At 33.7% G+C, this 16259-nt stretch overlaps 1 protein-coding gene across 1 annotated transcript in view; it reads left to right on the top strand.

The window, feature by feature from the left end:
* Window positions 1–16259, top strand: part of ROBO2 (roundabout guidance receptor 2) — a gene marked incomplete at its 3' end in the record, with an annotated part of 582226 nt that overhangs the window by 448476 nt on the left and 117491 nt on the right. The window contains exon 6 of the mRNA XM_082624487.1: window positions 11850–11977. Coding sequence (XP_082480613.1) covers window positions 11850–11977 — 128 coding nt within the window. The remainder of the gene's footprint in view (window positions 1–11849; window positions 11978–16259) is intronic.

Here is a 16259-nt window from a genome sequence, read left to right as displayed (position 1 = left end):
TGGAGTGGCACTTAAGGCCAGCAAGGTTAGTTGAGGCTTTATTATGAAAGCATCTAATCCCAAGTGAAGTGTTTATACTGAACACACTGTGAAATGGGGATTCACTAAACACATTGAATAGAAATATATTCTTGTTTCTACGTTTAGAAAATTGATTCTTACATTTATATGTAGTGTAGCTTGGAGCAGAGAAAGTTTGGAGGTAGGCGTACCTGGTAGGAAGTTGTTTAAAAACTAGTTAGTGGATTACTTTGGAGTATTTCCTGTGAACACACCAACATGGATATTAATGCAAGTAGCAATACAAAGAAAAATGTGGAGGTTTTTTTTTAATTAGAAATTGATTCTATGTCAGGGTTCATGGGAAAAGAGGGATTAAAAGTAACACTGAAGTTTATTCTGAGGTTGGGTGCCTGGATGAATGATGTTGTCCTTAATAAATAGAAAAGTAAAGATTTGTTTAACCTAAATCATTTTTAATCATATAATAATACCATATGTAACTGAATTCAAGTTAGAATTATTTGTGAGATACAAGAGTATTTTTTCTCTGAGTTAAGCAGAAAAAAGATTGCCAAATCAACTATGATATGCCATCTCTGATAGACGATTTCTAATTTCAGAGACTTAAAATATGAAAAATGTGTATCTTAAAATTGATTAACTATGGGAGTAAAAGCTAATGTTTACAGATGTTTTACATGCAAGTAACTCATTTAATCAATTGTCACAATTGCCTCATGAAGTATTTTTATACTATCTTTATTTTACAGTTGAAGGATCTGAGAAGCAAATTTCACTGGCAGACAGAGATTTAAATCGAAGCACTTTAGCCCTAAAATATACTCTCTTAACTACTACACTAAAATAATTTGTTTCAAAGAAAATTATATTAAGATAATAACAAAAACTGTAATTTTTTGAGGGCCCACTGGCTTCATGTTAGGCTGTTTCACATTTTATAATTAATCTTTCCAACAGCCTTGAAGTATGAATCCCCTCTTTTAACAAAGGAGGAAACTGAGGCTTAGAGCAAATGAACTATGTGCTCAAGATCACAGGACCTGTGGGTGGCAGAGCTGGAGTCCATGCCCAGGTCTCTCTGACATCATTATTGTAATTGTTTCTTTTTCTCCCAGACTCCCCAACTCCCTTTCCCATATTTATCTTGATCTCAAATATCCAGTCCTACATCTAACATGTGGGGCTCACCAAATACACATTCAGTACAGTATAGTAGCTCTCAACTGGGGCCAATTATGCTTCTCCCTTTCCTAAAAGGACATTTGGCAATGTCTGAAGGCATTTTTAATTGCTACATTTGGGGAATTAGGTGTTACTGTCATCTAGTATGGAGAGGCTAAGAATGCCACTAAACATCCTGTTATTATGCACAGGACAACTCCCACGGCAAAGAATAATCTGCCCAAAATGTCAATAGTGCTGAGGTTGAGAAACCCAATTTAGTGGAAACGATGAAACTGGGCCTTGCTCACCTGAATGCTATTTTATTTGATTTTTATTTTTGTTTTTAATGTTAGGACAAAAATAATAGAATATAGTTCAAAGATAGATTTCAAAGATAATAGTCTTTTCTTATTGCCTTAACTATGAAGGTTATACCAGTGAGATGGACAAATAATACCATGAATGGACTTGACATAAACATGTCATCATTTAACACAAGAAGAAGATCCTTTGGTTCACTAATGACTTGAAGTGAATGTATATTTTTGCATATTTTCCAGAATATATGAGGCAGGTAATTTTTCTTTACATTTCTTGTTCATGAAATTGTTGCTGAATTGATCAAACTAGTTGAGTAGCTTAATTAGAGAAGTGTCTGAGCCTTCATTTTCAAATAGACCTATCAACCCACAAGTTCTGTGACACATTTAATGATAAATGCTCCTATGTCATGTTGAATTTCTAAATTACTCCATAAACATATTTCACAAGGAAGTTTCTATGGGCAGAAGGCAAGAAAAGAAAGCCTTTTGAACCTTCCATAGAACCGCCTAGAATGAACATCTCTCTGAGGACACAGAAGCCTCCCCTTTCCCTAGCGCTCACTTTGAACACCTATGAAGGAGAATTCCTGGAGTTTGTCCATCAAATACTGCAAAGCCACTAAGTATGTGGCAAATTTAAAAATTCATTTTATCCCAAACGAAGTCCCTTATTGCACAGATTTCATTCCCAACTCAGAAGAGTGCAAGAAGAATGGGAGCTGCTAATCAAAAGGTCTGGTCTGAGCTGTGAGTTCTGTGGACTCTTGTGAATTTAATCTCTAAAGTCCATTTCTAAAAGAACTTAAAGTTAAGATTAAATTCTAATCAAACACAAAACTGTGAGATATATCCACTTTTCCAAATCTGATATTGCAATTTCTAGTCCTATTGTAAAACCAAATTGTCTTAAATGCACTTATGCCAATAAAATAATTATTTCTAAATTGGAGGATAATTTAACCTGCTTCAGCACTTAATTTGTTCCAACATTATCTCCTTAATTGTGATATATTTGCACTTTTTACCCTAAATTTTTCTGTTCTAATTAGTTAAAATAATAACTGCAATATTTTAAAAAGTATTTAAAAGTAATACATTTAAGGTGTTGCAGATATTATTTGAATAATCTGCTAAAGGTTAGTGAAAACATTATCACAAAATGGTTACATATTAAGGACAATCGAGAAAATAATTAAACATTCCTTTCTGTTATTATGAGCCAAAGGAAAATCCCAATATCTCTAGGATGGTTTGAACTTGATTTCATATGAGTGTGAAAGGAAGAGTACATGATTTTATAAGAGATATATATATATATATACATACACACACACAATTATGTCAATACATAATTGAGGTTTTCCTAGGCAAATGCAACAGAAAGGCAGTGGGACAAGAAAAGTGAGGATATTGGCAAGCATCTTAGGGCCATGGAATCTAAGCAGGGTAGACAAATAAGTGTTGATGCAAAAGAGTGATAGAAATGGAGGAAGATGTTCAGTTTGTAAACTGATTAAAAGAGTAGGAACCATCCAAGGTTATGGCAGGATCAGATATTTGAACTTTAGATTTCAAAGATGGAGCCATTCCAACTGAAGAAAAGTTCCAGGATCTTGCTATGAAACAATGGCAAAGGGAGATGGAGACAATATCTCTGAAGGAGGAGATGTTAGAGAAGTGAGAGGCAGCTACGGAAAATCTCATGTGACACCTATTGGGCATTTACCATATGCTAGGTTCAGGTCTCAACACTCTTAATGTATTAACTCATTTAATCCTTACAGCATTCCTGTGAAGTAGGTCCTTATGAAATGCCATCTTTGTCAAATGGAAAGAAATTCTAAAGTTTCCATTTGAAAACTGGATAACATAATTACTATTCAATGGGATAGGACTTTTTGGTTTTGCTTTTGAAACTTTGCTTTGTTTGTTTTGAGGCTATGTAATTCTTTCCCAAAATATTTATTGAGTAACTGCTCCATGTCAGGCTCTGGGTATTATTTGGAATATCTGGGAAGATGTTCTCGCTTTCACTCTTTCTCCACCCTTACACAAACCCACAGGGAAGAGCCAGATTTCTATTAATGCATGGAGGTGAAGGTGAAAATCTGAGAAAGATAGAGGATCAAGAAGTTGATCAATGAACAGGTAGTTAAGAAGGCACAGTGAAAAATTTTGTGAAGAGGAACACAAAAAAATTGTCCGAGGTTATATCAGAGGAGATAAAACTCACTGCAGAGGAGGTGAAAATGAGAGAATAAGATAACAGAAGATGGAAACTTGGATGTTGACCAAGGGTACCAGGCTATGAACTTCACAGTTGTCCACAGATTTGCCAGGGGCGTTAACCCTTGGAGTGTCCGATGTCTGTCATAGGTGTAGAAGATGGGAGAGACAGGGGGTACTCAAAAGACAGCCATAGCCTCAGTGATTAAAACTTGGAGGCACTTTTAGTTAGAGTGAGCAGGGTGCTTTGGCCTTTCTGGAAGGGCTCGGCTGTAGTATGCTTTAATTGCCCAGTCTCCAGAGAGGGACTCTGTTTTCAAGATGATCAATGTCTGGGATTCCCTGGCAGTCATTTTGAGGCCTTGTCTTTTGGGCCTATTATCCTGTGATTTGAAATGTGCCCTGTGTTAAGTTAACTATTGTTATATTCTTGTGGGTATTTTAGTTATCTTTTTTGTTTGCTTGCTTTCTCTTAGCTTTTTAGTTGGAAAACTCCTTGCTCTCTCAGCTGTGCTAAAGAGAGACTAGAAGAGGGGTTTTCCATTGATGGGTCAAGCTTACAAGGGTAGAGCCACCTGTGATTGGGATGAAGATAGCGAGGATAGCATTTACGGAAAGCCAAAAAAAAGGATAAAATATTGTTTGGTTAATTAAGACAGAGTGAAGAATGCCATCATATTTCAAGTTTCATTTTGGCTTTCCGTATAAGCTTCCAGAATAGAACAGCAGGTTCTCTTTGGGGACCACTTTTCTCTTGCTATTTCCCTATAAGTCTAATCTCCCAAGATTTTTGTTCCCAATGAATGTTATGTTAATTTTAATTTTTAAATGATATCTCTTCTTCATACTGCCCTTAAGTGCCCTGCCTAGTCTTGCTTACGACCGGAACCCTGAAAAAATAGATAAAGGTTGCTTCATCCAAACTGTAAACATTAGCCTGCGTTATAATTGTAGATAAAAAGAAGGATGTGACCCACGTAGGTTATAAAGTATAGAAAACTTTACTTGGTATCCTTTTGCCAACAAAATAATGGCCTATTGTGTTCATTTCAGGGTCCCAGCTCTCAATTGTGATTTAAAAGCTCCACTTTAGAATACACCTTAAATATTATAGATTGAGAAAATATCACCTGGGATTTAGGCTACCAAGAAGTGCTTACGTTAGTTTTAATAACAGTTTCAATTATTATCTGTGGAAGGATTTTGTTTGATAAATTGTGAGCAGAAAGATCGTTTTAGGAAAATTGATCCACTTTTCCTGTTTTCAGCTGCCAAGCGTGAAAGAAGCAAAATATTTAAATTTCTCCAAGAAGGTTTATGTTTTATAGAAGGGTGCCTTGATTCGAAGTTGTGAATTGCTAAAATGCACTCTTTTTGTGCAATTGAAAAACATCACTGAGTTCCAATTGGCTGCATCTCCATGTTCATTGTCATCCCTACAGTGGTATTGATTAGTTGATCGGTGTGTCTCTAATTATCAGTGAATGATTCCGTGAGATTAATAAGTGATTTTTTTAATCTTAAAAATTCTTCTGTTGAAAACAAAGCAATAGACTTTGTAACATTTTCATGTAAAAGCTCCATAGTTAAATTTTCACTGAATTTGGAAATATGGAACGCCTATTATTGCAGACATTCCTTAATTTTCTGAAAGAATCTAAAAGGTGTAAGGTGATCTTCAGCTATTTTGATAGAGTGCAAGTATTTTGAAAACTGAAAACAAACTTTTCAAGTCTCTCTAAAAGGAAAGAAACATTTACTTGTGTAGATATTAAATATTTCCTGGTTCAAGTCATAGTTTTTACGATTGGCCAACTTAATGATTAATATAGCAGATACATAATAAAGTTTTAAGTACTAATTCAAAACACTCATTCTAGAGTTGGAGCCAGACATCCTATAATAAGAAGTAGTAGGTGATTTCAAAACTAAAAACGCTGAGAAAATAAATTTCCTTCCACGAAAAACAAAGGTGCTTTTGAGATGAGAATGGTCTTTCAGGAAGTTTTATTAGTGTAGAGACCTCACACAAGTCAAACAAGGCAATGAGATACAGGAATTTAAACTGAACATGGTAAAATTCCAGTTTGTAATAGAAAATGTAGTGTATTTTCTTTCGTCTTTTCTCCTCTCAAATTCTATAACTTGGGCGATTTGGAGGGGGTTGTCCCTAAGTTATCTTAGTTATATTCATAAAAGCCAGAAAATCATGAGAAGTTCCTACCCTAGAAGCTTAAGGTACAGTGGGGATTGCAGAGTATGAGAAATGTATAAAATGCGGTTATGTTATAAAACTTTGCCAGTTTTCAAAAATCTTGTTTGGTATTTTCAAAGTAAATTTAGATTTATAGGAACTCTTCCCATTAGTTGTGAGAGGTTTCTTTAGCAGGAAGAAATAAAATAGATTATCTCATTTAAATTTGGAAGTGATTTTAACATATAGTATTCTGTTTCTTAAAATATCAGTAATATTTTCTCTTTTGACACATTTTTAAGATTATTTAAGATCACATACAAACAGAACCTTGCATACCAACTGTTGTTTTAAGTATTAAAAGAAATGTATTTTGTTTTGTTTATTATTTAGCTGAACAGATGGTAACGGTTTGACACAATTTAGTTCCCTTTTTCTCTCTCTCTCTCTTTTTTTTTTCCTTTGGGAAAAAAACAACACAAAAACCAGAGCTTCTTTTCCCACTTTGTCACAGCTGGTTACCAATCAATCTCAATTCACGGTACAGTGATGATAGCACATGTTGTCCGGGGGCCAAATCTGATTGGGTTGCATTTTTCAGCAGTGTTTCATATCAGAAAAAAAAAAAAGGTATCTTTATAGTGGGGACTGTCAGCACATGATTGTACAACTGTCATTAATCAAACCTGGCAACAATGACTGCATTTATACAAGTCTGAGACTGGCAGATTTCACAATCAAAGTCACCCAATTTCTGTTAGGATTTCCTCACCAGTAATGTTTTTTCATCTGTTTCTTTTTTTTTTTCTTATTTTTAATTAAAGTCAGACAATACCTCCTACATGTTGATCACATATAATATCATACCATGTTGGAAAACTAGTTGTTTTATATCAAAGTGTGCTCTAGTTACTAAAAATTTATTTTCCACTATGTAAAGAAGGCTAAGAGCAAATCAGGGAAAATTTTAGGTACATTAGATTGTTTAATAAAACAATAATTTTAAAGTATATATATATATATATATATATATATATATATATATATATATATATATATACACACACATTAGGAAACACATTTATGACCCTCCTAGGATTAGAGATGGTTTTAGAGTAATACTGAGAAAAATATTGATAAAATTTAGTTTCTGGAGTTTTTGAGACTCTGAACATAGAGTCTGATGCAGAAATACACACCTGCTCAAAGCACATGCACACAGAGCAATAAACACACATATCAAATGGAAAAGGTGTGTTGCTCTGTGTTAGAAAACTAAATGGACACCGATGCACAGGACATGGATTTCAGTCTCTCTATAACTCGAGACAACAGTCTCAGAATCTTCTTTAAAATGGTGTTTGGAAATAAGCATTTTTCTCTAAGTCATTTATTGTTGTGAAATTTATATGAATCTCAGTTGTAAACTGTAACGATCTTTTTAAATATAAGGAACTATTATTTATAATTATTTATATTACTCAGTCAATATTTGCTTTCTAGAGAAAAATAAATGTTTCCCCAATTATCCAATCTAGTAGTGTAAAGCATCAATGAGATGACTATTAAGCATGTACAAATTTATCCAGAAAGAAATACAAGAAATAAGGCCACAATTATTGGACCTGTGGAAATATTTGACATCTAATTTCTTGTGAAATATGTACTTTTAGGAAGCAAGTTTCTGTCTCAGAGACATCATGACCTGTAGAGAAAGCAGAGACTGGTACTCGATACACATGACAATTTTTCTCCTGACTATAATTGTCTCAATGTGTGTGGCCTGGGGAAAGGAACTTTGTCATATTTTGCCTCAGCTTCCCTAAATATGAAACTAGCAATGAGCCAAATATCTCATTCTTTCTGGGTTTTGAAGTTATTTAGATGTAATTTCTTTAAAACCAACCCTCAAATATCTTAAGTTTTTGCAGGTAAGAGCTAATTTGATCATAATTATAGGTTTATAATTTCTCTGATCTGAGTTGTATCTTATTGTGAAAATCGACAAAGGTACCATGACATGCTTCAGTCTCTTGGGTTGTGGGTACTGTCAGCATTCAGGCTAGAGACTGGCACAGTGGTTCAGTCATGTTGGAAGGGACCGCAGTGTCTACAGTTGTACAGTTCTATTAGACCCATGTAGGCAGTGTGATGAAGGAGAAAAAGTGTGTACTTCGGAGGAAGACAGACCTTGATTTGAAAATCCAAATTTCTATGTGAAAGTGTCAAAATTTTAAATATCAGTTATTCCAATAATTTTAAAACATTAGTGAGCCAAAACACAACACACACACAGATACACATACACCACTTGCTCTCATGCAGACTTCAGTCCACAAATGAGCAAACTGCAATTATGATTTTATAGTATCCAGTGTAAATTTCTGTAGTCAGACCACAAGGCCTGAATTCTAATAACAACTCTGCCACTAAAAGCTTAATTGGCATGTTGACCATTTATTCATTGAACCCATTAAGGAAAAATTTGTGGGAGTATTTGCCATTTTGGTAGTATATCCCCTGTTTAATTTCTCTTTATAGATTCATAAATCATGATTTTTAAAAATTGAAACTTTATGCTTTCTTTTGGTAGAATGTTGTAACCTTTGTAATATAATTGATGAAAAATGTGCCAGGAGAGCTAATTTTTAATATGGTCTAAACTTTTGCTACCAATGAATTCCCAGACTCTGAATAGCAAAGTATTATTTTTCTAATCTTAAAATTAGAACATTAGACTAGACTCAATATTTTTTCATTTTTTCCCCTATGTCTCAGAATTTATAATCTGTTGGTTTCCTGGAATAACCAATTTCCATGTATTTTCTTATAATTGCATAATTAAATAGCCTTTTCCCCCCTCTTATCCTAAAGGTATTTTATTTAGGCTTCAAGTATTCTCCTTTAATATTGATATTTGGGGATTTCCTGAGTATTTCCATGTTCACTGATTCATATTCTTCATAGTTTTCTAGACTTAAGTTATATTTTTTGAAGTTATTGTTTTTACACGTTAAGAGTTCAAGTTCATGTATGTCACCTTTTCAATTTTTATGTCTCTAATTCCTTTCCTGATAAATAGGGGGTAAAATTGAACATAATATTCCACTATGCCATATTTTATAAAAGTGTAAAAATAAACTATATAGTTTCAGGTTGAAGTTTATATGCCTAAAATTTCTAATTTTTAAAATAGGAGACATAATAACTTTACTCCTTACCTACCAGAATTGTTATGAGAATACATTAAAAAGTATATTTAAGAACACTATGCAAATTCATTTTTGGTCATTATTTTATTTTAATAACACATGTGATTAGAAACCACCCTAGTTGCCAAAATAATGAGTTGATATTCTCAAAAGCATTGAACAAAGCACAAAGCTTTATTTTGTTCTCCTGTAGTCTTCACATTGTTTTAGATATTCTTCTAGAATTATTTCATTTATTTTTGTGCAGAGAGAGAGGGTTTTTTTCATGTTACTAACTTACAGAGGGAAATTTACAGTGATAATATGTAAATCAAAAGTCTAGATTGCTAGTCAGGATTTGCTAGTTTCTTTATTTTAGCTCTATCTCCATAGTAGCATTTATGTATTAAATATTGTGAGTCTTAACATTTACAGTATTTTGTTTGATTTAAAACATTAGTTTTCAGAACTAACTACTGATATATAAAGCTAATAACACTACTCTGTTTCTTGATATAATAGAGTTCTATATTTCATATTAGTTTCCCTTTCAGTTCTGCATACAATTGTTTTACTAATAACCATGCTATGAAAGAACTATAGAAGAATTTTAAGAATTTGTTGGATGGTTCATCACTCATTCTGTAAGCATTCATTGAGCACATCCAAGATCTCAGGAGCTGTTTGATAGGGTTCAGAGTATATAGTTTGGAACAAGAGAGAATCAATTATTGTTCTCTTGGAGCATACATGCTCTTGGAAACTAGGAAGACAATAAACAAGCAAACAAAAATTTGATAGAGGTGTGTGCTGTGAAAAAGATAAAAAGTACTAAAACTAACAAAAAATATGAAAACAAAGAATAAAAACAAGTAAAAGTAATTTTATAATGTAACTGGTGGGTAAAGGGCTACTTTACATTGTTTGGTCAAGAAGATATCTTTGAGGGAATATTTGGGTTATCTTGAAAGTCAAGAATGATCAGCAATGAAAACTGTAGGGGAAGGGCATCCCCTGAAGTTACAAGAGAAGTACAAAGACACAGTGGTAATTAGGTTGTTATGCTGAGCTAGGGAAAAAGGGCCATGTTGTTCGAAAAGAGTGAACAAGAAGTTGGAGAGATTATTTAAAAATCTCAAAGACCAGAGTCTGTGCTCTTAACCACTTGGTTATGCTACTGGATGTTAAAAGCTCTGTGTTGGGGTTTTGGATATTGCAGTGAGTGAAGCAGACAGGATCTCTGCCTCTATCAAAATAGACATATCAAAATGTGAGTAAGTGCAGAATGATTGGTGTAGCAATAAGTTTTTTTGTTTGCTTTGGGTGGTCGGTTTTGGTTTTTGTTTGTTTGTATTGTTTTATTTTCTTCTGAGGAGAGAAGTATCATGGTTTTCTAGTGTGGTAATGGATGGCTTCAAACAAGAGGAGTGGAAGATAAGGCTTCCCTCATGACTTAAGACATTGTAAATCAGCAGAAGTTTAACCCGAAATATGCAGACAGAAAAGTAACCACCATAACCGGAGGACGGAGGAGCAAGGATAGTTGAGTTTAGTTGGCAGGCTTGGTTCATAGACACTTGATTTCTGTCTTGCAGAGTTCTGTAAAACAGAACTTTTATTAGGTCCATGTCTCAGCTCGTAATAATGTTAAGTTGTGTTATTCTTTTATAACTAGCTAGAAGTAGAAGAAATCTGATTATAATAGTCTTCAGTGCAAGCCTAAAAAGTTTTTTTTGGTCCCGAAAGCAGTAGGAAGTCACAGCTAGTTGTAAGCAGACAGAACCAATTAAAGTAATATTTTGGAAATATAGCTTTAACTGTGTGGTATGTATGAGGAGGACAGTCAGTGTGATCAACCAGAAGCTATTGCAAAAATGTGTGCGTGAAATAACAAAGACCATCAGTGAAAATTGAGAAGTAAAATCAGATATGAAAACAATGTAAAGATAACTTCTTCATCAATTTGTATAATTTCTTAGAATCTAATAAGAACATATTCTTAGGCAAACTCTTAAAAAAATTCATGTTAAAATTTTAGAATTTTTTTCTGAACTACTATGTTAGTGTACTTGTTAAAAAATAAAAGTGTGATGATAAATGTTTGTGAAAGAGCCGAGGACGTGCATTTCCAGAAATCACTCCAAGGCATGTTGATGTTTTAAAAGTTAATATTGCTAATTTAAAAAAGGATTACCCCTTCTTAATTCTTTTAGCCAATGTCTGTTTTGTCAATTTGCCAACAAATAAGATAATTTTCTCCTTTAATATATTTCAGCTCTATTATATTCCAGGTACCTAAAAAATAAATCATATATTTGAATGCAGTGTAACTTATAAAATATAAAAACAGAACTCACCAAGAAACTGAACTATACACTATAGAACTATACACTGTTTTCTTACTATCTAAGAGCTACCAAAAAAGTCAAAGTGTAAATAATACCTTTGATAGTTTTGATGCAGCCAGAGTTGTATACGTATCTAAATTATCGGTACTTGATAATCAAGCAGCTAGAGATAAGATACAAAATTAATGATCTTATTAGCAGTACCTTTAATCTAAGCAATTGCATTTTATGGCCGAACGTTGTGTGTGTGTGTGTGTGTGTGTGTGTGTGTGTTATTTTAGGTAAAATACCATATAAGAGAGAAAAATGAAGGTGAATACTTAGTGTTATCTAAATATAATCAATATTATTTAATAAAACCAATTCATATTCTACACAGGTATGACATCAAAGATGATTACACACTGAGAATTAAAAAGGCCATGAGTACAGATGAAGGCACATATATGTGTATTGCTGAGAATCGGGTTGGAAAAGTGGAAGCTTCTGCTACCCTCACAGTCCGAGGTAAGAGACTTAAGATGTGAAATACAATTGAACCAGCAGACTAATATTTGGTTAAATTGGTAAGTGAACTCACAATCAAAATAATAGCTTATGCTGTTTTATTATTACATTAAAATGCCTAGATTTTGTGTCCTCTTTATTTTTTAGTTGAAGTAAAATTGCTTTCAGATTTGGGTTTGAAGGGATGATCATTTGAAGTGATTAATTTTTATTTAATATATAATAGCTAATGTAGTTTAAAAGTAAATCTTAGGGCCTCCCTGGTGGCGCAGCGGTTGAGAGTCCGCCTGCCGATGCAGGGGATGCGGGTTCGTGCCCCGGTCCGGGAGGATCCCATATGCCGCGGAGCGGCTGGGCCCGTGAGCCATGGCTGCTGAGCCTGCGCGTCCGGAGCCTGTGCTCCACAACCGGAGAGACCACTGCAGTGAGAGGCCCGCGTACCGCAAAAAAAAAAAAAAAAAAAAAAAAAAAAAAAAAAAAAAAAGTAAATCTTAAAAATGGGAAAGATTTACACTAATCTTTTATGTTTCCATTGTTTTGAACTATTTACTGCTTTTAAATGTCACTAATTTCAAAGATACTTGGTTTTCTGTTTACTAGATTGTCACCTTATACTAGTAGACTTTTTTTGAAATCCTTTTTTATTTCAGCATTCAAAAAGCAATCTGAAAAAGCTAACACTGCTTCCAAATGTGAAAAATGGACACAAAGGAGCTCCCATGTTGAGAAAATCTGATTTAGAAAGTGATTTGTGAAGTTCATTCACCTTAAAAAATTGAAATAGTCAGTGCCACTCCTGTAATAACTTTCACTTTCTGGGTATCATGCACTTTCTCAGTCATGGAATAATTTTCATTTATAGACTCCCTGCAATTGCTTATAAGTGAAAGAAAGCATTACTTAACCCTACAGTGAGCTAGAATGAATTAGCTACCTTCCTGGTGGTGCATGTTGATCCACATGAGTAAATTATATAGCCCAAGGTACCAAGTAGTACCAAGTACACAGCTACACTTACTCTCGCCAAATAGATATTACCCATGGCATTGTTTACACCCACAGAACTTCAGAGATAAGCAAGTACATCCATTGCTCTGTCTTTCAGCCTTTCTTCCAGTACCTTAACTAATGCCTCCTCCTCCCATCCCTTATGATAAGGAAGTTGGCTGCATGTTTATATCCATGTCTCACTTGCATCTCACCCTGTTCAGTCAGACCTCTTAGCCTTGTGCAGCTTTGCTCGCAGAAGTTTTCATAAGATTAGGAGAAAGGCTTGGAGGAATTTGGATTGGCAAGAAGTGTGTCAGGGATTCTCAGACTGGTCCTCTAGATGGTAAGAAGAATGATTTTTGCCAGATGTATGATTTGGGCATCATATCATTAAAAAAAACCTTCCTCCAGGTAAATATTAGGAGCCATTTACTCTGGATACCTAGAAAAAAAACTGGTGAGTTTCAGACTTCTCAATCACTTCATTCCTATTCCACTTAATCCATTTTCCCCCCATCCAGATATTCTAGTGTGGACTTAGATATAAAATAAACTTAGACAAAATTAGCAAGCTAGTTGCTTAAAAAGATTTTCATTCCTCATTAGTTAACAGATCACAAAAAGCTATGATGATAGACCAATTGAATATATATACTGATAAAATATGATCAAAATCTGATTTGTAAGCCACTTTAGTATAGTTAACCTACATTTTCTGGTAGGTGATTATACATTTATGTATATTTGTTTGCTTTTATCTAGTCAGTCCTTTGCAAAAGCAATTCACTTGACCATAATTCACCCAAAGTTTGTTTGTTTGTTTTTTCTAAAGTAAGTGGAAAAAGAAAATAAACAACTAACCAAGAAATGTTCCCGTCAAAAAAATATTTGCTGACTAAACAAATGGTGAGAAAATGTGAGGAGTTGTTTGTTTGTAGAAGCAGCAAGGTTCCTTTTATACTTGAATGCTTGGATGAATGAGATTTGAAGTGGTCTGTTTGCTTTAAGATCTTTCCCAGCTAATTGTTTTCATGATTTGTTGAAAGTTTCAGGTTTACCATTTCATTTAACAAAGCCTGCTACTCCTGGATGGATGTTTGAAGCTAATTTACAAAACTAATAAAAGAGTTGTTTGTTTTCCATAGGATTCTTTTTTTTTAAATCAGCAAACCTTAATGGTCTCTCCCCTAATCTGTGTTCTGTAAATGGATTAGAGTGTTTAATCTGTGTAGTATGCATTTCATCTAAGACTGAAACCTCAAAAACAGGGTTAAAGAATTAAAACCTCCATAATATAATAGAATGTGGAGTAAAAATTGTTTAAAAATACTTTTTACCATTAGGAAAAGCGGTTGGGATTTCTCATACTAAGAGGTTAATGGAAAAAAAAATATCTACGGCTTATTTTTTTTACACTCATTTTTCTATGCACATAAATGAAATGTTCAGCCCTTCTCTGGATTGTTTTATTAGAACAGGGTCAACTGACCCAAGAGGCCACATCCATTTTCATCCATTTAATGCAGGGACACAGTTTAGTTTAATTTGCTGATTTTGAAAATATCCACCTGCTGGGTTTTTTTCAGGATGAAATGTTGCTATGTTACAAGGACAAGTTTTATTGTGATGTTTGTGCTAAAATTTTATCATGATATTCACTTTAGCCAGTTTGAGAAAAGAAAAAGAAGTTTTATAATCACAATCTGAAACAGACTTACTCAATTGTTTTCCACTTCAGAAATATGGTGAAAATAGACTATAAAATTAAACTTAATAACAAGTAGCCCCCTTGGCTGACTAGACAAACATAAAATTAGAAAGAAATATTGCTAGATAATAATAAGCCTGCTAGATTTATATTCTAATCAAATATTTCATGATCTAATAAAACTTTTTTAAAGTGGCTCCAAAATGAGTGAACACGAACTGCATATTCGTAAACATATTTTTTCCCATTTTTCAGTTGCTTAAATTGGCTTTGCATAAATCAAGGCTTCATTGGGAAAACTATCTTGGCTCTAGAGCAATAAAGCTTTAATTTTTTTGGAATTTTCCTAGACTGAGAAATATATTTTATTTCTTTAAAACATGATTTCTCGCCATGTTTTTTTCTTTTTCTCTCTTTACAATCATAGACTCAAAATGCCTTTTTGTTTCTAAAGGAAACATGTTTCAGATTCAGCTGGAGGTGGCACCTGAAAAATGCAAATTCAGAAGTGAAACACAAAGTACTTTTACTACTAGACATTGGCAAAATCAAGAGAAATCTCATCAGTTAGAATAAGGCATAACTTCATTACGTTAGTCTGTTGTTTTGTTCTCAGTTGTTATTTTTGTGCCCCCCCCAAAAAAAAAGAAAGAAATTATTGTGTATAGTTCAACTTACTTTCTCCCTCTTGCTATAGTAAACACACTATAGACTGTAGGACACACTAGAGTTTCACTAAGCTAGAATTTTCATTCAGCTGCTATAATTGCTTCAGTCTTCTCTGAGATGTATTACCCCCCCCCTTTAATTGTGAATAATATTCTAAGACCATGAATCTCATAGAGAAGAAACTCCAATATAGTTTCAAAGATTGCACAGAACTAGAATTGTGATGTATTTGTTGAGTGAATGAAGGTCTATAAATATGGTTTCAATGGCTATATCTATCTCACCATGCCAACAAGTCATCAAGACAAAACTACTCATAAGTTCGAGAGTTACATTGCGTTCACACTGGAGCTTTACCCACTGGGGTACAGATGAAACGCTTGCTGAATAAATTTATATTTTGAAATGTAAGATTTAATAAAAGTTCAAACGCTACTAAATCTATTTCTTCTTCATTTGAAAATGGGACCATATGTTTTATATTTGTCCATTGCTTTTATATAAAGTGGTTTACTATGTAAATTGATTTGGCATTATTCTTTTTAAAGAAAGTATTATTAAACCCATGTGTGTCTCTTATAGTTTCTGTGCATTAAAAAAGTGGGCAGTCTATGACAACTGATTTTAGTGATTGAAAGTTATAGAATAATAAAAAAATAATAATTTGTTGAAGCAGCAGTTTGAAAGCCATTCTCAGTATGAATAAGAATCTATTTGTCAGTCATTGTTTCCTGCCCTCTGCCAAAAAAAGAAAAGAGCTTAACAGTAGTTAGAGAGCTACTCAGTTGAAATCTCTAAGGATGTTCCAACCTATTTGTTATATTTTCATCTACCCTGTCCACGGATGAAAAGTGATGTGATCTTAACTTATTACTGGCTGAAACGCAGTGTCAGGGCCTTTTCTGTAGTCCTTGT

The sequence above is a fragment of the Mesoplodon mirus genome, assembly GCF_964341445.2.
Source record: "Mesoplodon mirus genome assembly, chromosome: 6".
Lineage (NCBI taxonomy): Eukaryota > Metazoa > Chordata > Mammalia > Artiodactyla > Ziphiidae > Mesoplodon > Mesoplodon mirus.
This window is presented reverse-complemented; position numbering and strand designations above follow the sequence as displayed.